At 47.1% G+C, this 23,381-nt stretch overlaps 1 protein-coding gene across 2 annotated transcripts; it reads left to right on the top strand.

Moving 5' to 3' along the window:
* Window positions 1-7: 7 nt before the first annotated feature.
* Window positions 8-22,699, top strand: IQCB1 (IQ motif containing B1). 2 transcript variants are annotated; one of them, XM_073545294.1, is made up of 14 exons: window positions 8-119; window positions 3,930-4,035; window positions 4,116-4,275; window positions 8,691-8,820; window positions 9,507-9,600; window positions 14,537-14,636; window positions 16,196-16,368; window positions 18,685-18,794; window positions 19,823-19,932; window positions 20,084-20,226; window positions 20,696-20,844; window positions 20,945-21,076; window positions 21,832-21,988; window positions 22,079-22,699. In XM_073545294.1, the coding sequence occupies exons 1-14, from the start codon at window positions 105-107 to the stop codon at window positions 22,309-22,311; spliced, it is 1,812 nt and encodes a 603-aa protein (XP_073401395.1). In that variant the 5' UTR covers window positions 8-104; the 3' UTR covers window positions 22,312-22,699. The 2 variants fall into 2 exon arrangements, with proteins under 2 accessions (XP_073401395.1, XP_073401397.1); XM_073545296.1 differs by lacking the exon at window positions 8-119 and adding an exon at window positions 185-320.
* Window positions 22,700-23,381: the final 682 nt, after the last annotated feature.

Raw genomic sequence — 23,381 nt, forward strand, 5'->3', positions numbered from 1 at the left:
AACTATACAAATAGTATAAACCTGTGCAATAGTAGTGTCGTCAGCGCCGCCGCCATCTTTGTGGTTACCACCCTCGGAAGACCAGCGACCGTGACTCCATCAAAATGGCTGCTGCACGTGTAAGTGTAACTCTACAGAAATAGGCGCCCTCTGTCGGTTTGTTCACCACCTCAGTGACAGGCAATCACTTAATTTCCCGGCATGCAGCAGGGCTGAGGCCTAGCTAATAGGGCCTCCTCACTGGAGTTGTATCCGGTTGCTTAGCAACTTGATAAAATTCATCTTATGCTGTCGTTCTGAGAGGACCGAGCTGCTGCGCCGTGAGTGCGGGCCGGGGCTGCGGGGAGGGCGGCGGCCGCCATTACTGCTGTCATTAACCCTTTAAAGTTGTCAACAGTGGGCAGGTTTTGCTCTCGTTTGATTCTTGGCTTTCATTCTTCTGATTTCTGTATATAAGGGCTTTTTAAAAAAAATCTAATTATTATTATTGTTATAGCGCCATTTATTCCATGGCGCTTTACATGTGAGGAGGGGTATACGTAATACATACAAGTACAGTAATCTTACACAATACAAGTCACGACTGGTCCAGGAGGAGAGAGGACCCTACCCGCGAGGGCTCACAATCTACAAGGGATGGGTGATAATACAGTAGGCGAGGGTAGAGCTGGTCGTGCAGCGGTTTGGTGGATCGGTGGTTACTGCAGGCTGTAGGCTTGTCGGAAGATGTGGGTCTTCAGGCTCTTTATGAAGGTTTCGATGGTAGGTGAGAGTCTGATATGTTGTGGTAGAGAGTTCCAGAGTAGGGGGGATGCGCGGGAGAAATCTTGTATGCGATTGTGGGAAGAAGAGATGAGGGGGGAGTAGAGAAGGAGATCTTGTGAGGATCGGAGGTTTCGTGCAGGTAAGTACCGGGAGACGAGGTCACAGATGTATGGAGGAGACAGGTTGTGGATGGCTTTGTGTGTCACGGTTAGGGTTTTGAACTGGAGTCTTTGGGTAATGGGGAGCCAGTGCAGGGATTGACAAAGGGGAGAAGCCGGGGAATAGCGGGGGGACAGGTGGATTAGTCGGGCAGCAGAGTTAAGAATAGATTGGAGGGGTGCGAGAGTATTCGACGGGAGGCCGCTGAGCAGGAGGTTGCAGTAGTCAAGGCGGGAGATGATGAGGGCATGGACCAGGGTTTTTGCAGATTCTTGGTTGAGGAATGTACGGATCCGTGAAATATTTTTGAGTTGAAGTCGGCAGGAAGTGGAAAGGGCTTGGATATGTGGTTTGAAAGAGAGATCAGTGTCAAGGATTACTCCGAGGCAGCGAGCTTGTGGGACTGGGGAGAGTGGGCAGTCATTTACTGTAATTGATAGGTTCGTAGGGGGGGGTCACGTGAGATGGGGGAAAGATGATGAATTCTGCTTTGTCCATATTAAGTTTTAGAAATCTAGCGGAGAAGAAGGATGAAATAGTGGACAGACATTGAGGGATTCTGGTTAGTAGGGAGGTGATATCAGGTCCAGAGATGTAGATCTGTCATCAGCATAGAGATGATACTGAAAGCCATGAGATTCTATGAGCTGTCCCAGGCCAAAGGTGGAAATGGAGACGAGCAGGGGCCCTAGGACTGAACCTTGTGGGACTCCGACGGATGGGGGCGAGGTGAGGAGGTGGTGTGTGAGTGGGAGACGCTGAATGTCCGGTCTGTTAGGTATGATGAGATCCAGGATAGGGCCGAGTCTGTGATGCCAAGAGATCAGAGGGTCTGTAGTAATAGGGAATGGTCCACTGTGTCAAAGGCAGAGGCAGGAGGAGGAGGACAGAGTAGTGTCGCTTGGCCTTGGCAGCTAGTAGGTCATTGGTGACCTTAGTTAGGGCAGTTTCAGTGGAGTGGTGTGGTCAGAAGCCGGATTGCAAGTGGTCAAGGAGGGAGCAAGAAGAGAGATGGGAGGACAGTTCAAGATGGACGTCTTGTTCCAGTAGTTTTGAGGCATAGGGGAGAAGTGATATAGGGCGATGGTTAGATACAGAGGATGGGTCAAGAGAGGGCTTTTTGAGGATAGGTGTGATTGAGGCATGTTTAAAGCTTGAGGGGAAAACACCAGTTGTTAGTGATAGGTTGAAGAGATGGGTTAGGGTTGGGATGAAGACTGTGGTGAGGTTTGGGATGAAGTGGGATGGGATCGGGTCAAGTGCACAGGTAGTGAGATGTGATCTTGAGAGTAGAGTGGAGAGTCGATCTTCTGTAATGGTGGAGAAGTTGGTTTTGGGGGAGGAGGGCAGGGCAGGTAGGAGGAAGGGCACTGGGGGTTGTTGACCAAAACTGTCGCTGATGTTATCAATCTTTTCCTTGAAAAATGAGGCAAAGTCTTCAGCTGAGATGAGTGGGGAGGGAGGAGGTGCTGGGGGGCGGAGGAGAGAATTCAAGGTGTTGAATAACTGTTTAGGGTTGTGAGACAGGGAGGATATGAGAGATGAGAAGTAGGTTTGTTTTGCTGCAGCGAGTGTGGCCTTGAAAGTAGTGAGGGACTGTTTGAATGTGATGAAGTTCTCATTGGAGTGGGATTTTTTCCATCTCCGCTCAGCAGCCCTGGAAGCTCGCCTCAGTTCTTTGGTCAGACTGGTGTGCCAGGGCTGTCTGTTGATTTTGCGAGCTTTGGTATTTTTGAGATGGGCAACTGATTCCAAAGCTACAGCTATTGTGGTGTTATATAGAGCGGCAGCGGCATCCGCATTGTGTGTCTTATGTCTGTAGGAGGGAGGAGGGATTCAGACAGAGAGTGTAGATCGAGGTGTTGAAGATTTCTGCGAGGGTGTGCGAGTTTTTGAGGCGGGGATTGTGGACCTGAGGAGGAGAGGGAAGAGAATGTAAGTAGGTTGTGGTTAGAGAGAGGAAGAGGTGAGTTAGAGAGGCTAGATAGGGAGCAGAGGCGGGTGAAGATGAGGTCTAGTGTGTGGCCATCTTTGTGAGTGGCTGCAGAAGTCCATTGAGTGAGGCCGAAGGAGGAAGTGAGAGATAGAAGTTTCGTGGCAGCTGAGAGGGAAGTGTCAATGGGGATGTTGAAGTCGCCCAAGATGATAGTGGCGATATCAGTGGAAAGGAAATGAAGTAGCCAGGTGGTGAAGTGGTCAAAGAAGGTGGTGGCTGACCCTGGAGGGCGGTATATGACAGTTAGTTGGAGAGGGAGTAGATGCTCTCAGAGTCTAATGCGGAGGTTCATGGTCATTGCCAAGTGGGCGTGGCCTCAGCTGCTCTGACTAATGACTGGACGAAAACAAAAAATTAGCGGAAAAGAAAAAAACGTTTGCAACATATTTTTCCCGCCACCATTGCTGAGCACGGCGTCACGTCAGCTCTCGGGGGCGGATTCCTCTGGTCAGTGCCATGTCGGTGACTCCGGGTCTATGAGAACATCCAGCCGTTGTTAGTGATGTGTGGAGACTGGCGGCGCCGTTCTGTTAACATTTGTGTATATTGCGGTTTGTGGTAACGATCGCGGCTGACTATGGGGCTGTCAGCGGGACCCTGGCTGCCATGGCAACCCATCGGCACCGCACCATCACCTGCGGTTCTTGCCAGACTCGCCGCCATGTGATTGCAGTTGCGAGCTGCTTTTATGAGATGTTCTGCCACTTTCTTACTTTGCAGAGGTCTTGAAACATTTTTATGTGAAAAACCAAATACTTTTTGCAGCTGAGGGTTTGTTACAATTGTCTCTGTTCTGTCCTGACAGCTTGTTACAGTGTATCAGTCGACAGTCCAGGTTCACAGAGGATTTGGCAGATTGTAAAGATAATAAAGTATTGGGCTGACAGCAAGCAGAGATCTTGACAATGGTGGGATCTGGACACACAAAGTGTCTTGGACAGTTGCTAACACTTTGTTGTCTGCGATGGTCGTTCTGCCGGGATAATCTGCGACGTCTTTTCTCACACAGGAGATGAGCGCGGAGCAGAGTGTGGACCCCCGGATCCTGGAGCTGGCGGCTAAGCTGACGGAGAGCAGCACCGGCTCAGACCCAATCCTGCTGCTGAACCTGAGAGGTGAGCTGTGAGCCCCCGGGCCCGCCATTACTGACGCCTCCTCTTCTCAGCCGCTTCATAGTCAGTGTCTCTGTCTCCAGATATCCTGAGTCCGGCGTCTGGACGTGAAGAGCTGCAGAAACTCAAGGAGGATTCCTACAGTTACGGCCTGATCCAGTATTGCATTCTGGTTCTGAAGCAGGATTACAGCCGGGTCAATGGCGGCTGGATGACGGCCGCTGCTCTGGCTGAAGTCCTGAGGTAATGGAGACTGAAGAGTATGAGCACTCTGCTGTTTACTAGAGCGCAGGGCTGTGGAGTCGGAGTCGGAGCCCATTTTGGTGGAGTCCGAGTTGGAGTCGGTGTCATGGAATTTGAGGAGTTAGAGGTTTGGCTTACCGACTCTACAGTCCTGCTAGAACGACCGGAGGCTTCTGCAGATGAGTTACTAGAATATCTTCTAGGATCAGGTCGGCAACTCCTCAGTCGGGCCCGGCTTCTCCTCAGTCGGGCCCGGCTTCTCCTCAGTCGGGCCCGGCTTCTCCTCAGTCGGGCCCGGCTTCTCCTCAGTCGGGACCGGCTTCTCCTCAGTCGGGCCCGGTGTTGTGAGTTCATTTTCCCCTTCGTCACTGAGGTCTGGTGAACTCCCTATTCTGGTAAAGGAAGGTAATGAGCCTGATTATCAGGCACCTGAGTCTAATGAGGATGACTGGCTGAGTGGAGTCACGGACTGGATATAGGGCTGCCGACGCCCTTCTGCCCTGCAGGTGATTTCTCTGTGGACTTCTAGGACACCAGTCTGATTCCTGCTCCTCTAAAGCTAAGATTTTTGCTTTGCCTGTTGCATTTGTGTTTTGTTTTTGTTTTCCTTGCTTTTCTGGATTCTGCCATTCCCTGCTGGGGTGAGCTGAATCTCCTTTTGCCTGTTGCTCTGTCTTCAGAATATTCCTGAGTACTGACATAGCTTTTTGAAGCCTAGCGTCTTCAGGGCCTTTTTCACAGTCAGTATGTTGGCTCTTATTTTCATAGGGTTTTTCACGGATTGTAGACAGCAACCTTCCTGTCCTTTTCTATCTAGTTAGCTGGGGCCCCATCTTTGCTCAGTCTATCTTTCTGTCTGTGTTAGTGTTTTCATCTTGCTTCACCGTCATTATATGTTGGGGGCTGCCTATTGCTTTGGGGTCTGCTCTGGGGCAGTTTAGATTTCCCATTTCTTTCTTTAGGCCTATTTAATTCTCCGGCTGTGATCGAGGGGTCTAGGGCATCGTAGGAACTCCCCACGGCTACTGCTAGTTGTGTTGATAGGTTCAGGGGTCTGCAATCCGATAGCTGCCAACTTCTCTGGTTTTCTGGACTTAACTAGCATTTCTGTTTTTGCCTCCTACGGTGACTCAATCATAACAGAATCACCCGCCATACCGCAGATCCTAGGGTACTCAATAGCAGGAAAGAATTGTAAAAAAAAAAAAAAAAAGTGTATATTTTTTCCTCTATATCTGAGGCTGTAGGGGGAATTTTTTTTTCTCTCAATGGAGATAAAGCAATTGTCTGATCGTGTGGAGCAGCTCGCTGCGGAAGTGCGGGGAATTTCCGTTTACCTTGCTCATTCGCATGCTTTTGAACCAAAGATCCCTACACCTGATGTATTTTTTGGGGATCGATCTAAATTTTTGAGTTTCAAAAATAATTGTAAATTATTTTTTGCTTTGAAGCCTAACTCGTCAGGGAGCTCCGCGCAGCAGGTTAAAATTGTCATCTCTTTGCTGCGTGGCGATCCCCAGGATTGGGCGTTTTCTTTGAAACCAGATGATCCTATTCTGACTAATGTGAACGCATTCTTTCAAGCTTTAGGGTTGTTGTATGACGAACCTAATGCTATTGATCAGGCTGAAAAGACCCTGTTGGCATTGAACCAGGGTCGAGATTCTGCAGAGTTGTACTGTCAAAAGTTCCGAAAGTGGGCGGTCCTTACTACCTGGAATGATAATGCCTTGGCTGCTCTCTTTCGGAAGGGTTTGTCAGAAGCCGTAAAAGATACTATGGTGGGATTTCCTGTTCCCTCTGGTCTGGACGATTCTATGTCATTAGCCATTCAGGTTGGTCGGCGTTTGCGTGAACGCAGGATTGCACGAGAGGTGTTGCCACCGGTTGAACAGACGTCTGAACCTATGCAATGTGATAGAGTTTTGTCTAAGGCGCAACGTCAGGAGTTCAGAAGGCGTAATAAGCTGTGTTTTTTCTGTGGAGATGCCTCGCATATTATTTCTGTTTGTCCTAAACGAGAGAAACGCTTTGCACACACGTTTTCTGTTGGTGGTGTTCAACCTAAGTTTCTTCTGGCAATTACTCTGATCTGCTCCCTGTCCACATTTTCCGCCAAGGCTTTTGTGGATTCGGGAGCAGCGCTAAACCTAATGGACTTGGATTTTGCTAAACGTTGTGGATTTCCGATGACACCTCTGCAGACGCCTATCCCTTTGAGGGGGATTGATGCTACTCCTTTGGCTAAAAATAAACCTCAGTTTTGGACCCAGGTGGTCATGCGGGTCGCCCCAGACCATCAAGAAAATTGCAGATTTTTGATGTTGCATGGTCTGCATGATGCCGTTGTTCTGGGGTTTCCCTGGTTGCAAATTCATAATCCAGTTTTGGATTGGAAATCTGTGTCTGTGGTGAGTTGGGGTTGTCGGTGTTCCTTTAGTGAGGCTCTGGTTTTTTCCACCTCTCCTCAGTCGCATGATGTTCCTGACTATTTGGCGGACTTTTATGATGTATTTAGTGAGAATGAGTCTGCGTCCTTGCCTCCTCATAGGAGTTATGACTGTGCAATTGAACTAAGCCCGGCGTGTAAATTTCCCAAGGGTCGGCTCTTCAATTTATCTGTACCCGAGCACGAGGCTATGCGATCCTATATTAAGGAGGCGTTGGAGAAGGGTCATATTAGACCATCCACTTCACCCTTAGGTGCCGGTTTTTTTTTTGTGGCCAAAAAGGATGGTTCTTTAAGGCCTTGTATTGATTATCGTGCCCTCAACAAAATTACTATTAAATATCAGTATCCGTTACCCCTGATTTCGGATCTATTCTCTAGAGTTAGAGGTGCTTGCTGGTTTACCAAGCTTGACCTCAGGGGGGCGTATAATCTTATCCGCATTAAGCAGGGGGATGAATGGAAGACGGCGTTTAATACTCCGGAGGGACATTTTGAGTACCTGGTGATGCCTTTTGGGCTCACTAATGCCCCTTCTGTCTTCCAGTGCTTCATGAACGATATTTTCCGAGACTTTGTCGATAATTTTTTGATTATCTATCTGGATGATATTTTGATCTTCTCCAAGGATTGGGATTCTCATGTGGAACATATTCGGACTGTGTTCCGGATCTTGAGGGAGAATTCCCTGTATGTCAAAGGATCGAAATGCCTTTTTGGAGTACAGAGGATTTCTTTTTTGGGATTTATTTTGTCTCCGTCAACTATTGAAATGGACCCGGCCAAGGTACAGGCCATTTATGATTGGGTTCAGCCCACTTCTTTGAAGGCCCTCCAGAAGTTTTTGGGTTTTGCTAATTTTTATCGGAAATTTATAGCAAAATTTTCTAGTTTTGCCAAGCCATTGACTGATCTGACTAAGAAGGGTGCTGATGTGTTGAATTGGTCTCCGGAGGCTGTTGCTTCCTTTCAGGAGCTGAAGCGAAGATTAACCTCCGCCCCGGTTTTGCGGCAACCTGATGTCTCACTCCCGTTCCAGGTAGAGGTGGACGCTTCTGAGATTGGTGCAGGAGCTGTTTTGTCCCAAAAGGATCCTGTAACATCTAAAATGAATCCCTGTGCTTTCTTTTCCCGAAAGTTCTCTCCATCTGAACGTAACTATGATGTGGGGAATCGGGAGCTGTTGGCCATGAAGTGGGCATTTGAGGAGTGGAGACATTGGTTGGAGGGAGCTAGACATCAAGTCGTGGTCCTCACTGACCACAATAATTTGATTTACCTAGAGTCGGCTAAACGCTTGAACCCTAGACAGGCTAGGTGGGCCTTGTTTTTTACACGTTTTGATTTTGTGGTCTCTTTTCTTCCTGGAACTAAGAATGTCAAGGCTGACGCCCTCTCTAGGAGTTTCTTTGCTGATTCTCCTGTGGTGACCAAGCCTGCTACCATCTTAGGCGAAGGGGTAGTTCTTTCTGCCATCTCGCCCGATTTGAGACTTGCGCTGCAAGAGTTGCAGGAGGACAAACCTGAGCGTTGTCCCAGTGGAAAGTTGTATGTTCCTGACCAGTGGAAGAAGAGAGTGATGTCTGAAGTTCATTGCTCTGCATTGGCTGGTCATCCAGGTATTTTTGGTACTAGAGATCTGGTGAGTCGCTCTTTTTGGTGGCCCACCTTGTCTCATGATGTCAGGAATTTTGTGCAGTCCTGTGGGACTTGCTCCCGGTCTAAATCTTGTTCTCGCTCTAGTGGGTTGTTGATGCCTTTGCCGGTCCCCAGCAGGCCTCTTCTCCTCAGTCGGGCCCCTCTTCTCCTCAGTCGGGCCCCTCTTCTCCTCAGTCGGGCCCCTCTTCTCCTCAGTCGGGCCCCTCTTCTCTCCTCCTCTCCTTGTTGGATCTGGATCGGATCAATCGATGTGGGTTATTGGCTCTTGTGTACTGTCTTGTAATTAACCCTTTCCTTCATTTTCTAGTAAGTGCTGCGTTGGTTTGGATCCTAAGATTGATGCAGATGACTTTTACTCAAAGTTGCTGCCGTCTGCCGCCCTGAACATGTTGGTGCTGGGAAGACGGATCCAGGCGAGACTTGTGCGCTGTGTCAAGGTAGATATGACCTCCTCGAGACAGCAGCTGAGACGAGGCTTGTTTAGGGCATCACATGCTGCCCAGTGCTGTTTAGTGCGGCCTTTAATCTTGTGGACAGGTTTGTAGGTGTGCAGGGGATGCTCGCATGTAGCTTCCGTGTCCGAGAGGAGTAGAGTGGCCTGTAAGGATGAGTGAGTACTAACAGTCCACTCCGAGGTTACGTATATATGTATAGGAGTCCCCAGACCGTGGGTTAGCAGTAAATGAGGTGCAGCGCTGTCATCTGTGTGCGTCTTCCTCCCTCTTTAATTTCAGATCTGTCCAATACTTCCCTGGGTCATATGCATGGTCTCCTCCTCTGTAAAGTGCCTAATGGGTGAGAAGGTGACCCCAATTATTCTGATAGGGGAAAATCAGTGAAAGCTTCACCCATCTGACACTTGTGACGTATCATACCGGTGTGTCAGTAATACCCCTTTTAGGTACCTTGAACTGACACTGTGGCCCTCAGACCAAAAAAGGTTGTTCACTCCTTATTTTCAGAAATAAATGTCTGAACCTCAATGATGTAGAGACTATTTCATGTTGTGCATCTGTAGGAGGCGGATTTGTACATTGCACCCATAGATCACGCTCTCTGGACGTGTGTACCGTGTACTGTGTGCTCTGGATATGTGACGTGTTGTAATGTTTTTTCCTCTAAGGAGGAAGAGAGTGGGGAGCTGCTGCGGGGCTTCAGGCTGGTGATGGATTCCCTATGTTGGTTGTTCAGTGGTCACATACAGTTGGCGGACCTCGGTAAGTGGCACATAGCCGGTTGGAAAGTGTCAGAAGGCTGGTGCCTAAACCTTGCTTTACGCCATGTGCCTGTAGTGATGTACAGTTACAACCAGAAGTCTCCATCCACTATATGAAAAGAGACACTTAATAATAATAATAATAATAATATTTATTTATATAGCGCCATTAATTCCATTGTGCTGTACATACAAAGTTATAGACATCGTTAACAGTAAACAAATTTACAATGACACTGGTACAGAGGGGAGAGGACCCTGTCCTTGCAGACTTACACATATGGATGTTTTTCTCAATACCTTACATGAAATCAGAATAAATCTTTCCCGTTTTAGATCAGTTAGGATTACCATAATTATTTGCCAAATGCCAGTAATGAGAGAGAGAATGGTTTAAGGCATTTTTATTACTGCAAAGTCAAAAGTTTACATACAATAACATTACTCTGCAATTCTGTCCGGCCCATATGATGATGTGTTTGGAAGCTTCTGATAGGTTTTTAGCAACATGTGAGTTAATTAGAGACACCTGTGGATGTATTTTAATGCACACCTGAAACACACTGCTTCTTTGTGTAGTATCATAGCAAAGCTTAAAGAAATCATCCAAGACTCCTCTTTGGTCAGACCTCATCTGGAATATTGTGTCCAGTTTTGGGCACCACATTTTAAAAAAGACATCAACAAACTGGAGCAAGTTCAGAAAAGAGCGACCAGAATGGTGACCGGTCTGCAAACCCTGTCTTATGAGGAAGGGTTGCAGGATCTGGGAATATTTAGCTTGCAGAAGAGAAGACTGAGAGGAGACTTAATAGCTGTCTACAAATATCTAAAGGGCTGTCACATTGTAGAAGGATCAACTTTATTCTTATTTGCACAAGGAAAGACTAGAAGCAATGGGATGAAACTGAATGGGAGGAGACACAGATTAGATATTAGAAAAAACTTTTTGACAGTTAGAGTGATCAATGAGTGGAACAGGCTGCCACGAGAAGTGGTGAGTTCTCCTTCAATGGATGTCTTCAAACAGAGGCTGGACAGACATCTGACTGGGATGATTTAGCGAATCCTGCTTTGAGCAGGGGGTTGGACCAGATGGCCCAGGAGGTCCCTTCCAACTCTGCGATTCTATGATTCTATGAAGATATGAGGAAGAGAATTGTGGACTTGCACAAGTCTGGCTCATTCTTGGGTATAATTTCAAGATACCTGAAGGCGCCTCCTTCATCTGTTCAAACAATTATATGCAAGTACAAACAAGATGGGAATGTCCAGCCATCATACCGCTCTGGAAGGAGACGGGTTCTGTGTCCCAGAATTGAACGTGCTTTGGTCCGACATGTGCATATCAACCCAAGGACAAAAGCAAAAGACCTTGTGAAGATGATGGCGAAAGCTGGTAAGATTGTGTCAATATTCACAGTGAAATGAGTACTGTATCAACATGGGCAGAAAGGTCACTCTGCCAGGAAGAAGCCATTACTCAAAAAAAAAAAAAACATTAAAAAAGCCAGATTAGTGTTTGCAAATGCACACAGGAACAAAGATCATAATTTTTGGAGACCTGTCCTGTTGTCTGATGAAACTAAAATTTAACTTTTTGGGCATAATGACCATCGTTACGTTTGGAAGAAAAAGGGAGAGGCTTGGAAGTGTAAGAACACCATATCCACTGTGTATCATGGTGGTGGCAGCATCATGTTGTGGGGTTGTTTTATTGCAGGAGGGACTGGTGCACTTCACAAAATAGATGGCATCATGAGAAAAGAAGATTATGTGGCAATACTGAAGAGACATATCAAGACATCAGCCAAGAAGTTAGTTTGGGCGGAAATGGGTCTCTCAAATGGACAATGACCAGAGTGGCTTAATCTCTTAACAACTGCGATGGCAGTTAAGGGGCCTTATTCAACAGCGTCGCTTTTTAACGGCAATGAGAAATAAGGGTATAGCGACCCCCAGTTTTGGAAAATATCCAGGATCTCAGCTATCGGGATCGCAAAAAAAAAAATGAAGTCTGATTACCCATTCATATCTCTCTCCTCTGATATGATCTAGCATACTAGAGGAGAAAGAAATGGGGTCCCCCGGACCCTCCGGCTCCCTTCCACGGCCCTCCATGTCTTCTTCCTGGAAGAAAATGGCAGGCATATGTGCAGTGCGCCCGCCGAGATCTGCCGACCAGTACCTGGCAACAACAGGAGATTTTTCCTATTGGTTCATTTTGATCACTGTGAGAGACCCTATCACAGTGATCTAAATAAAAAAATAGTAAATCAAATCACCCTTTAATACCCCCTTAGTTAGGTAGAAATAATAAAATTAAATTTTTTTTATTTTATTCCATTCTTTTCAGATAGGGTGGGGGTTAGAGCCAGGGATGTGGGTGGGATTAGGGTTGGGATTAGAGCTAGAGTTAGGGCTGGGGTTGGGGTTATGGTTAGGGTTGGGATTACGGTTAGGGTTGGGGCTGTGTTAGGGTTGGAGTAAGAATTGGGGGGTTTCCACTGTTTAGGCACATCAGGGGGTCTCCAAACGCGACATGATGCCCGCCATTGATTCCAGCCAATTTTGTGTTAAAAAAAATGAAACGGTGCTCCCTCCCTACTGAGCCCTGCCATGTGCCCAAACAGTGGCTTTCCCCCACATACCGTGTATCGGCATATTCAGGAAAAATTGCACAACATATTTTGTTGTCCATTTTCTCCTGATACTCTTGTGAAAATAAAGTTTGGGTCTAAAGTAAATTTTTTGTGAAAAAAAGTAAAATGTTAATTTTTTCCTTCCACATTGCTTTCATTCTCGTGAAGCACCTGAAGGGTTAATAAACTTCTTGAATGTGGTTTTGCGCACCTTGAGGGGTGCAGTTTTTAGAATGGTGTCCCTTTTGGGTATTTTCTGTTTTATGGACCCCCCCCCAAAACTCACTTCAAATGTGATGTGGTCCCTTAAAAAAAAATGGTTTTGTAAATTTTGTTGGAAAATTGAGAAATTGCTGGTCAACTTTTAACCCTTATACGTCCTAACAAAAAAAATGGTTTCCAAAATTGTGCAGATGTAAAGTAAACATGTGGGAAATGTTATTTATTAACTATTTTATGCGACATGACTCTCTGATTTAAGGGCACAAAAATTAAAAGTTTGAAATTTCAAAGTTTTTGCCAAATTTGTGTTGTTTTTTTTTCATATCTACACACAAGTCATATCGAATAAATTGTACCACTAACATGAAGTACAATATGTGATGAAAAAAAAAAAAATTCCTAGAATCAGTGGAATCTGACGCGTTCCAGAGCTATAACCTCATAAAGTGACAGTGGTCAGAATTGTAATAATTGGCTTGGTCATTAAGGTCATAATTGGCTCAGTCATTAAGGGGTTAAGGATAACAAAGTCAATGTTCTGGAGCGGCCATCACAAAGCCCTGATCTCAATCCTATTGAAAATTTATGGACAAAGCTTCAAAGGACTGTGCGAGCAAGGCGACCTATAATCCTGGATCGGTTACACCAGTTTTGTCAGGAGGAATGGGCCCAAATTCCGACCAACTGTTGTGAGAAGCTCGTGGAAGGAGATCCCAAACGTCTAACCCAAGTCATTCAGGTTAAGGGCAATGGGACCAAATACTAATGAAATGGATGGAAATTTCTGACTTTGCAGTAAGTAATAAAAATGCCTCAAAACATTTTTTCTCTCTCTCTCTCTCTCTCTTGTTATTTTGGCATTTGGCAAATATTAAGGCTAAGTGCACACGTACCGGAACTCTCGCGGAAATTACCGCGAGAATTCCGGAATTCCAGTCCGCGGGAAAATCGCATTTTAAATTCCCGCGATTTTCCCCCGGAAAAACTAGCATTTTGCAAGCGTATTTAGCTTGCAAAATGCTAGCGTTTTCCAAGCGATCTGTAGCATCGCTTGGAGAACTGATTGACAGGTTGGTCACACTCGTCAAACATAGTGTTTGACGAGTGTGACCAACTTTTTACTACTGAGGCCGCCTATGCAGCATCAGTAGTAAAAGATAAAATGTAAAAAAAAATAAAAAATGGTGTTATTCTCACCCTCCGACGTCCCGCGCATCCGTTCCCAGTAATCCTTTGCGAAAATGCCCGCGAAGACGTCCGTTCTCGCGGGATCGCGATGTCTCGTGGTAATTCGCGATGACGTCGCGCGAATGACCGCGAGACTTCGCGATCCCGTGAGAACGGACGCCATCGCGGGCATTTTCGCAAAGGACTACTGGGAACGGGAGCGTGAAGAGAAGTGGAAAGACTGCGTGGGACGTCGGAGGGTGAGAATAACAATATTTTTTATTTTTAAATTCTATTTTTTACAGGGATATGGTACCCAAAGCCCGGAGGACAGTCTCCTCTCCTCCGGACCGTGGGTACCATCCGCAATTGTTCTGCTTACTTTCCGCATGGTGTGCACAGCCACACGCGGGAAGTAAGCGGAACAATGCATTCCTATGGGTGCGGGATCGCCGCGATTCCGCAAATTAATGAGCATGCTGCGGTTTTTACCGCGAAGCGATTCCGCCGCGGTAAAAACCGCAGCATTAGCACAGCATTGCGGAATCCCATAGGAATGCATGGGATGCTTATTTTTCGCGGCAAAATCGCGCGGTTAAAACAGCCGCAGAAACGCGAAAAAAACGCCATGTGTGAACTCAGCCTTATAATGATGGTAATCCTAAGTGACCTAAAACAGGAAAGGTTTATTCTGATTTCATGTCACATACTGAGAGAAACCTGCAGATGTGTCTTTATATATAGTGGATGGAAACTTCTGGTTTCAGCTGTAGATGACGCCTATTGCTGCTTCCGTTGGTTTGCGTGATTTTCCATATTGCCACTTCTCAGACCTCTGCTCGTACACGCAGCGTCCTCGTCACCTTCCCCTCTGGTGATAACTGAATCCCTTGTGTTTATCCACAGTTTTCAGGCAGGCACATTTCTTGCAGCTTCTGATGACAGATGATGTGGAGAGCGGCACAGCTGTCATGTCTGTCCTGCAGGCCGTCCTGCGCGCCAACAGGTAGAGCAATTCATTCTGCGCAACGTTAGAAATCCAGCGAAAAAGCTTAATTATATCAACCCGGTGACGGAGGAGATCCGATACGAGCAGGGAGAGAACAGAGGGACAGAGAGTGGACGGGGGACTGACCGTGGATGTGGGTGACTGACCGTGGACGGGGGGGACAGAGAGTGGACAAGGGACTGACCGTGGATGTGGGTGACTGACGGGTGACGGGGGGGCAGCGAGTGGACGGGACTGACTGTGGATGTGTGGGACAGAGAGTGGATGGGGGACTGACCGTGGATGTGGGGGACAGAGAGTGGATGGGGGACTGACCGTGGCCGGGGGGGGGGGACAGAGAGTGGACGGGGAGGGGACAGAGAGTGGACGGGACTGACTGTGGATGGGACTGACTGTGGATGTGGGGGACAGAGAGTGGATGGGGGACTGACAGTGGATGTGGGTGACTGACCGGGGCGTAGAGGGGGGACGGAGAGTGGACGGGACTGACTGTGCTGTGGATGTGGGGGACAGAGAGTGGACGAGGGACTGACATGTTAATGCCCTTACACACATAAGACTGATGTAAGCTGAAGCAGCCGATAGTCTATTGCGGGGGAGGGGCACTGGCCTACTGATCATTGGGAGCGCTGTCCATTGTGTTTGTCCACTTTCGGACTGCTGATTGCATTGTTCTCCCAGAGATAAGCCGCTGGACGACATCTTTCTCAGAGAACACAGAAATGCTCGACCTGCAAACGCTCCTGTGTATGGGAGAGATGACACATTACTGATGGTCGATCGGCCAAAGCCACATTCAGCTGACGGCCGTCTGATCAGTATGTCTAGCATTGGATTCTTCACAGCCACATGCGTTATCAGGATCAGCTCTGCCCATAGAATTCTATCTGTGGGCTTCACAGCCGTGACAGCAAGGTGTGGGGCCACGCAGAGCATCGCAGCTTTCTGAGAAGCAGCAGACCAGTTCCCACGCTGTTCACTGCTGATCATGGGCACATAAACATCAGACCTGGACCACGGAGCGGTGGAAGAAGGTGGTCTGTTCTGATGAATCCCGTGGGGTTTTTGTTTTTCCTCCTCATGTGGGCGGCCGGGTGTGTCACCAGGGAGGTAGAGAGCTCCAGGATGCACTTTTTTTAAAGCCGTCAGACGCAGAGTGACGGGGCGATGTTCTGCTGGCATTATGTGGATGCGACACATAGCACTTGCCTAAAACATTGTCATTTGCCCCCTCGCCCATGGCAACGAGACTCCCCAGATCTCCATCCGATCGATTATCTGTGGGATCCATGGAGGCCGCACGAGCACAAGACCAGCTCCCACCACAGGACTCCTGCAGCGGAGAGGGGAGTCCAGGGCTCGATATGGCGGATGCACAATATTTGGCCGGTAGTTTTGCTCTGTGGCTGATCACTTAGTTTAGTTTGGGAGGGAGATGATTGGGCAGAGTCCCCTCTGGAGGATGGACCTGGGGTGGGTTCTTTGTAGTCTATACGTGACGATGGCCATCTCTACTAGGACCTGACGTGGCGTCATCTGTCTCCTGTCATTGGCAGCTCTGTCCTTCGTCAGATTCCAGAGGAGGTGCTGCACCTGATCCTGGACGAACTGGTTTATAAACTTTCTGCCACCTCCAATCCAGTCACTGGCAGTTCTGCAACTCGGTCGCTGCTTCAGATGGTGGAGTCCAGTCCTCCTATCGCACAGATGGTGGGCACGCGTTATAAAGGTGGGATATAGAGGCTACAGGGGTCCTACAGGCCACATTACCAGGATGTACAATACCAGAACCTGTAGGCATCAGTCAATTCAGGTTGAAATGAGCTGCAGTACCACACACAACCTGTAGTCTAGAGTTGCGCTATCATCGCCAGAATGTTGCTACATTTCTCTAATCCTGCAGAGTCCTATTAGTATAAGCTGCTCCCGGGCAGACGTATGTTACACATACAAGCAGCGTTCTTGCTTTCCTCTGCCGATACGGTATTTCTGCCTTGAGTAGCTGTTCTCCAGACGCAGCAGTGCATCAGTGTAAATTATGTATAAATTGTAGGGGAGCGCATCGGTCAGCAGTCTGATATCAAGTGGCCTCTTAGTCCATCGCAGGCTCCATATATTCTCATTATCCCGGTGCCCGGACACCCCCTCTATACAGTGCTCTGTGTACAGGATTCATTACCACTCAGGGACTGAGGCATCAGGTTGGAAGTAGGATAAGTTATGTATGTACACAGTGACTGCACCAGCAGAATAGTGAGTGCAGCTCTGGAGTATAATACAGGATGTAACTCAGGATCAGCAATGTAATGTATGTACACAGTGACTGCACCAGCAGAATAGTGAGTGCAGCTCTGGGGTATAATACAGGATGTAACTCAGGATCAGTAATGTAATGTATGTACACAGTGACTGCACCAGCAGAATAGTGAGTGCAGCTCTGGGGTATAATACAGGATGTAACTCAGGATCAGTAATGTAATGTATGTACACAGAGACTGCACCAGCAGAATAGTGAGTGCAGCTCTGGGGTATAATACAGGATGTAACTCAGGATCAGTAATGTAATGTATGTACACAGTGACTGCACCAGCAGAATAGTGAGTGCAGCTCTGGAGTATAATACAAGATGTAACTCAGGATCAGTAATGTAATGTATGTACACAGAGACTGCACCAGCAGAATAGTGAGTGCAGCTCTGGGGTATAATACAGGATGTAACTCAGGATCAGTAATGTAATGTATGTACACAGTGACTGCACCAGCAGAATAGTGAGTGCAGCTCTGGAGTATAATACAAGATGTAACTCAGGATCAGTAATGTAATGTATGTACACAGAGACTGCACCAGCAGAATAGTGAGTGCAGCTCTGGGGTATAATACAGGATGTAACTCAGGATCAGTAATGTAATGTATGTACACAGTGACTGCACCAGCAGAATAGTGAGTGCAGCTCTGGAGTATAATACAGGATGTAACTCAGGATCTGTAATGTAATGTATGTACACAGTGACTGCACCAGAATAGTGAGTGCAGCTCTGAAGTATAATACAGGATGTAACTCAGGATCAGTAATATAATGTATGTACACAGTGACTGCACCAGAATAGTGAGTGCAGCTCTGAAGTATAATACGGGATGTAACTCAGGATCAGTAATGTAATGTGTGTATACAGTGACCGCACCAGCAGAATAGTGAGTGCAGCTCTGGGGCATAATACAGGAGGTAACTCAGGATCAGTAATGTAATGTATGCACACAGTGACTGCACCAGCAGAATAGTGAGTGCAGCTCTGGAGTATAATACAGGATGTAACTCAGGATCAGTAATGTAATGTATGTACACAGTGCCTGCTCCAGCAGAATAATGAGTGCTGCTCTGGAGTATAATACCATTAGTGTACATAGTTGGTGTGCTTTCCCTGATATTCGCTGCTCCTCCATTTCTAAAAAGATACTGTATGCAAAGTAGAGACAGTAGTGACTATATCGGCGCTTGCTGGTTGTGCAGAATTACATAACCGGATCATTATGGAAAGGGTTCACCTATTATCGCTTCATGTATGGAGGCTACAGCCGAGTCCTAGGACCCCTCCCCCCATTGTACAATAATCATTAACAGCAAAGTTAGAAATGGAGAATAAATCTCAGTACGCTGACATGAAGCACGATGGGCTGGATGCAATTCTCTCAATAAGGGAGAACATGATCACGGATCATCTATCGTGTGTGTGTAATATATATATTATACCATATTTTAGAGGATCCTTGATGCTGGACCTTTCTGCTTTCGATTCCTCCTCCTGCTGCGCTGCTGGCTTCCCTGGCTTTGGATTCCTCAGTGGCTGAGCTGACTTATTTTGTTACTGTTGTCTTACTTTGTAAGAGTGAACTATTGTAATACTTCTCTACTCTGGAAAAATGTGCTGCTTGGACGTTCACCTTAAGGAGAGAATTATGCACTCGTCGTCTGCTGCGTTCTCCAGCTCTTAGTGACGTATGACGGGTCTTATTCCTCACACACATTAATTATGTATTTACCCGCAGGTCTCAGGTCTCTTTTGAGTAAGCAATGGACCGGGAAGGGCTTTGGCCGGGAGCTCAGCCGCCTCTTGGACATTCTGTATTCCAGCTCTTACCAGCAGGAGGAGCTGCAGGTACAATGGTCATCAGATCATCTGCAGCAGGAAAGATCGCATGTGCACACGCACGTGTTACTGTGAATGGGGGAAACCTGCTGTGAAAATCTACATCAGACCATGTTCTCATGTTGCTTTTTTTTTTACAGCCAAAAACCTTATCTCTTGGCAGTAAAAAAAAGCTGCAGAAAAAAGCAGTGTTTTTCTTTCCTGACAGAATTGGAAAACCTTTGTTTTTGTTTTTTTTTAAACTGCAGCATGTCACTTCTTGCAGCACTTTTGCAGTGTTTTTTCACCCATAGAAAGCATTCATTACATGCAAAAAACATTGCTATCAGTTCCGTGACATAGTTTAATATTTTCTGAGCATGTCAGGATCTGATCCCGGCTATATTACATAGCTAGCTGCGTCACTACTGTTAACCTCTTAAATGCCGCTGTCAGTTATGGATAGCAGAATTTAATGGCCACGATCCGGCTGACGCAGACGTTCAGTGCCCATTGAGCCCACACACCCTCGCAATGCAATCGAATGCAGCTGATGGGCTGTAATGACAGCAAGGGGCCGGCGTCATAAGAGACCCTGACTTTACTATATAGAGCACTACTATGGAACAAGTGATCAAACAATCGCAGGTTCAGGTTCCCTAAGGGGACTAATGCAAAGTAAAAAGTAAATACAAAAATGCGATTCTACATGCACGTCTTTTTGCCCAGTTAAAAATAAAAAAAAGTCTGATCTACCAAAATATAAAATTTTACAGCGTTAACAAATCTGGTTGAAGGAGAAAAAAAAGGGGAAATGTCAGCATTGCAGGTGTTGTTTTTTTTTTTCCCCAGCATTTCAGTCACTGGGAATTTTGCCTTTCTCCTTATCTGGCAAAATTGATGTTGTCTTTGAAAACTCCAGCTTGTCTCCCTGAACTGAAAGCCCTCCTGCAGCTGCAAATAAATAAATAGGATTGAAAAAGAGGAAAGGAAAAATTGAAATTGCAAACACAACATTTTTCAGTTCCTGAATTCCTCTGTGAACTTTGTGTGCGCAGAGACTGCACCGCGCTGCGTGCACCGTGCAGGCCGTGTGGAGGGGATTCCAGACACGGAGGAGGATCAGGAAGCTGCCCGCAGCCGTGACGTCTTTACAGCGGAGCTTTAGGTACTTGGACATAGTGAGGATGTGCTGCGACTCTGAGATTTTATAGCCGTACGCGACTCGATTCGGATTCCATAAATGTCTAAAATTAAATTAAAAAAAGATAAAATTCCAAGTTGTCTGAAATTGAAGTGTTTCCTCTTCCTAAATGTAGAGCCAAACGTGACCAAGAGATGAGACAGCTGAAAAGACAGAAGGAAGAAGAGGCGCTGATGGAGCGGCTGAAGCTGCAGAGACTCCGAGCCATGAGGGAGTTCAGAGAGAAGCAGCTGACGCTGCTGGAAATCGTCCGTGCAGGTAACCGTGGGTTCAGAGGAAGGAACGGGCATGTAAGGCCTGATTCACACGTCAGGATTTTGCATCAGTGTTTGTATGCCACAGTCAGGAGTGGAACTTAGAGAAAACCCATCATTGAAAGACTGACGCCTGCTCTGTGTTTTCTAGATCTCCTGGTTTTGCATACAAATACTGATGAAATACTGATGTGAATAAGGCCTAAAGGTGGCAGGGGTGGGTTACGAATTAATTTAGACTCGTGATCTAAGTGTTATATGGGGGCAGATCAGACCCCAAAATACAATGGCATTGGTCTCTGACATAAGGACTGAAAAATATGTAGATCAACGTCAGCTAAAGACAGCCAGGAAAGATGTTCTGTAGTTTCTGTTCATCTTTACTCACAAAAAGCAAAGTTCTGTAAAGAACGAACAGAGGCAGAAGGCGCAAAGGGGCTAACAGAAATATCCCTTACCTCTGTCATCTACAGGACAAATGGACAAACACATCCTGGAAATCCAGACGACGTCTGCGCTAATAATCCAGAAACACTGGCGGGGCTGCAGGGATAGAAGGCAATTCCTGCTGCAGAGACAAACCCTGAAACGGTACAAGGCTGCGGTCACCATCCAGAGGGCGGTGCGTCACTACCGGAAAAACTCTGTAAAATGAAATTCTGCCGTGCCATAGGGTCAGGAAGACGTGATCATTCTGGGGTTTTGTTTTTCTTATTCCACAGGCACTAAGATTTTTAAAGAAATGTAGAAGGATCCGGGAATCATTATCTCCTTGGAAAAGGAACCAAGATCTCTCAGATGAGGAACGAAAGAGGCTTCAGCAGAAAGTGGACGCTCGCCTCCAGCTGCACCCGGTCAGAGCGGTCTATACCACACTGTATAGACCCGGTCATGCCAGCGGATATTCTCATCCGAGAGGATTGGGCTGATAAAGCTGATCACACGCAAATCCACTTTCATTGTGTGATCCATTTCTCTGGGATGAGAAGATGGAGAGAAAAAAAAATCTCCATTCTGTCTGTCTGTGGAAATTGGACTGCACTCAGATGTCATCCGCGTGCAGTGTGATGTTGTCCGCAGACTCATTGACTTGCATGGCTAAGTTTGATACGTGAGGGAAAAAATATATATTATGGGCCGTCTCTAAGAAAAGAACGGGACATGTACCCAGCCCCATAGAATAACGTTGGTCCGAGTGTGTTCTAATGTTTTGTTATTGTTAGATCGCACTTGGACTGATAACATGGTCGTCTGCACGAGCCCTTAGAGGTGGGAGACGGGTCCTGTTGTAATGGCATTCCTGTAATTACTGCTCTTATAGAGAGACAAACTATACAGCATCTGGGTGTATTACAGTCTGAATCACTAATGCTCATGCAAGCGTCTGTGCAAATTGATTCTAGCAGGGACTGACCGCGGCTTTATCAACCCGAGCGTCACAGCCTCTTAGATATATATGGAGCTGTCCCACTCAGATCTAGAGAACTGCGGCCAGTTCGTGTACAACGGTCAATGCTCAGACTAATTTTCACGGACGTCTGTATGAACCCGAAGCGATGCAAGTACAGGATCTATGGAGTCAGAACAATGATGGTGTCATCCCTCTTAGGCCCAGCAGATGTCACTAGCGGAGAGCCAGGAGCTGCACGGGAAGGTGCAGGACAGACTCGGCCAATTCCTGCTGTCCAGAAAGCAGCAGCAGCGACAGGAGCAACGCAGGGAGGCGCTGCTCGCCCAGATCAACACCGACCTCAGCATGCTCATGGGTATGGCCTGTGCTGTCTAATCTGCACCGACAAGTCTCAGGATTCATGCACTCCTCCTCACTGTGCGCTGCATATTCCATTATTTTGTAGGTGCCCCAAGTCTGAGAGATGCAACTGAGAAGGACGTCGACTTCTTCACCAGCCGATCCGTCCCAGTCGCCCTTAAAGCCAAACAAAGCCACAGCACAATGTTGAAACGCAGCCGCTGGCCCTGGTGGAAGCGGCTAAGTGATGAGTTTGTAAGGGAAGATGAAGCTTTTCTGGGAGACATCGCTGACATGGAGCATGGCATCATCTTCATGGCTGGAATCAAACAGCCATAGTCTACCCAGACCCTGCCACTGACCCGCACCGGGGTCGCCTTCCTCCAACTCCAATTACTGGGTAGTACATGGTTAAATGCATTTTGTCATCCAAGATGTTCACCACAAGTTAAGGAACGAGTCGTCCACTGATGCCTGCACCCCCATACCATGTAACAGTGATGCCCACCAAGCAGGAGCGCCACGGCTGTCATTGGCTAATCTGTGGCCGTGGTTGGCTAATCTGTGACTGCGGCCGTCGTCGGCTAATCTGTGACTGCGGCCGTCGTCGGCTAATCTGTGGCTCCGGGATGTACATTTCTTTGTTGTAAGTTCCTGTTCGTAGTTTTCCAATTATTTTTTTTCCACTTGCTTTAAACCGTCTGTTCTTGTACAATCTCCACCTCCACATGGAGTCGACTCCAGTTATTGTCAATCAGCAGCGTTCGGCTTTGCTTATTAAGTGGCGACCTGAGCACCAAAAGAGGGTGAAGGCAGATGGTGCAACGAAATGCCGGGGGACTGCGGAAGGCGGAGTGGGCTTCATAAGTGACCGTGGGATTCACGACCTACTGCAGTATATATTCCACAGCGCTTTACAATTCAACAGTTCATGTAGAACAGTCATAGCAAAGTTAACGATCATGCAATAAATAATGCAAAGATACAGCTCAAATACAGTAAACAGCCCAGACTACCCACGCACTGTGGTATATAGCCCAGATTACCCTCGTTCTGCGGTATACAGCCCAGACTACCCTCGTACTGCGGTATATATCCCTGACTACCTGCGTACAGTGGTATACAGCCCAGACTACCCGCGTACTGCGGTATATAGCCCAGACTACCCACGCACTGTGGTATATAGCCCAGATTACCCTCGTTCTGCGGTATACAGCCCAGACTACCCTCGTACTGCGGTATATATCCCTGACTACCTGCGTACAGTGGTATACAGCCCAGACTACCCGCGTACTGCGGTATATAGCCCAGACTACCCGCGTACTGCGGTATATAGCCCAGACTACCCGCGTACTGTGGTATATAGCCCAGACTACCTTCGTACTGTGGTATACAGCCCAGATTACCCG

This window comes from Dendrobates tinctorius, unplaced genomic scaffold, assembly GCF_039654945.1.
Source record: "Dendrobates tinctorius isolate UK_male_01 unplaced genomic scaffold, ASM3965494v1 ptg000143l, whole genome shotgun sequence".
Lineage (NCBI taxonomy): Eukaryota > Metazoa > Chordata > Amphibia > Anura > Dendrobatidae > Dendrobates > Dendrobates tinctorius.

Excerpts from the sequence above, each read along its gene's own strand:
- IQCB1 (XM_073545294.1), top strand. Across the intron at positions 4,276-8,690 it reads GCTCTGGCTGAAGTCCTGAG|TAAGTGCTGCGTTGGTTTGG; the intron begins GTAATGGAGACT and ends TTCATTTTCTAG. Across the intron at positions 18,795-19,822 it reads ACCAGCAGGAGGAGCTGCAG|AGACTGCACCGCGCTGCGTG; the intron begins GTACAATGGTCA and ends TTGTGTGCGCAG.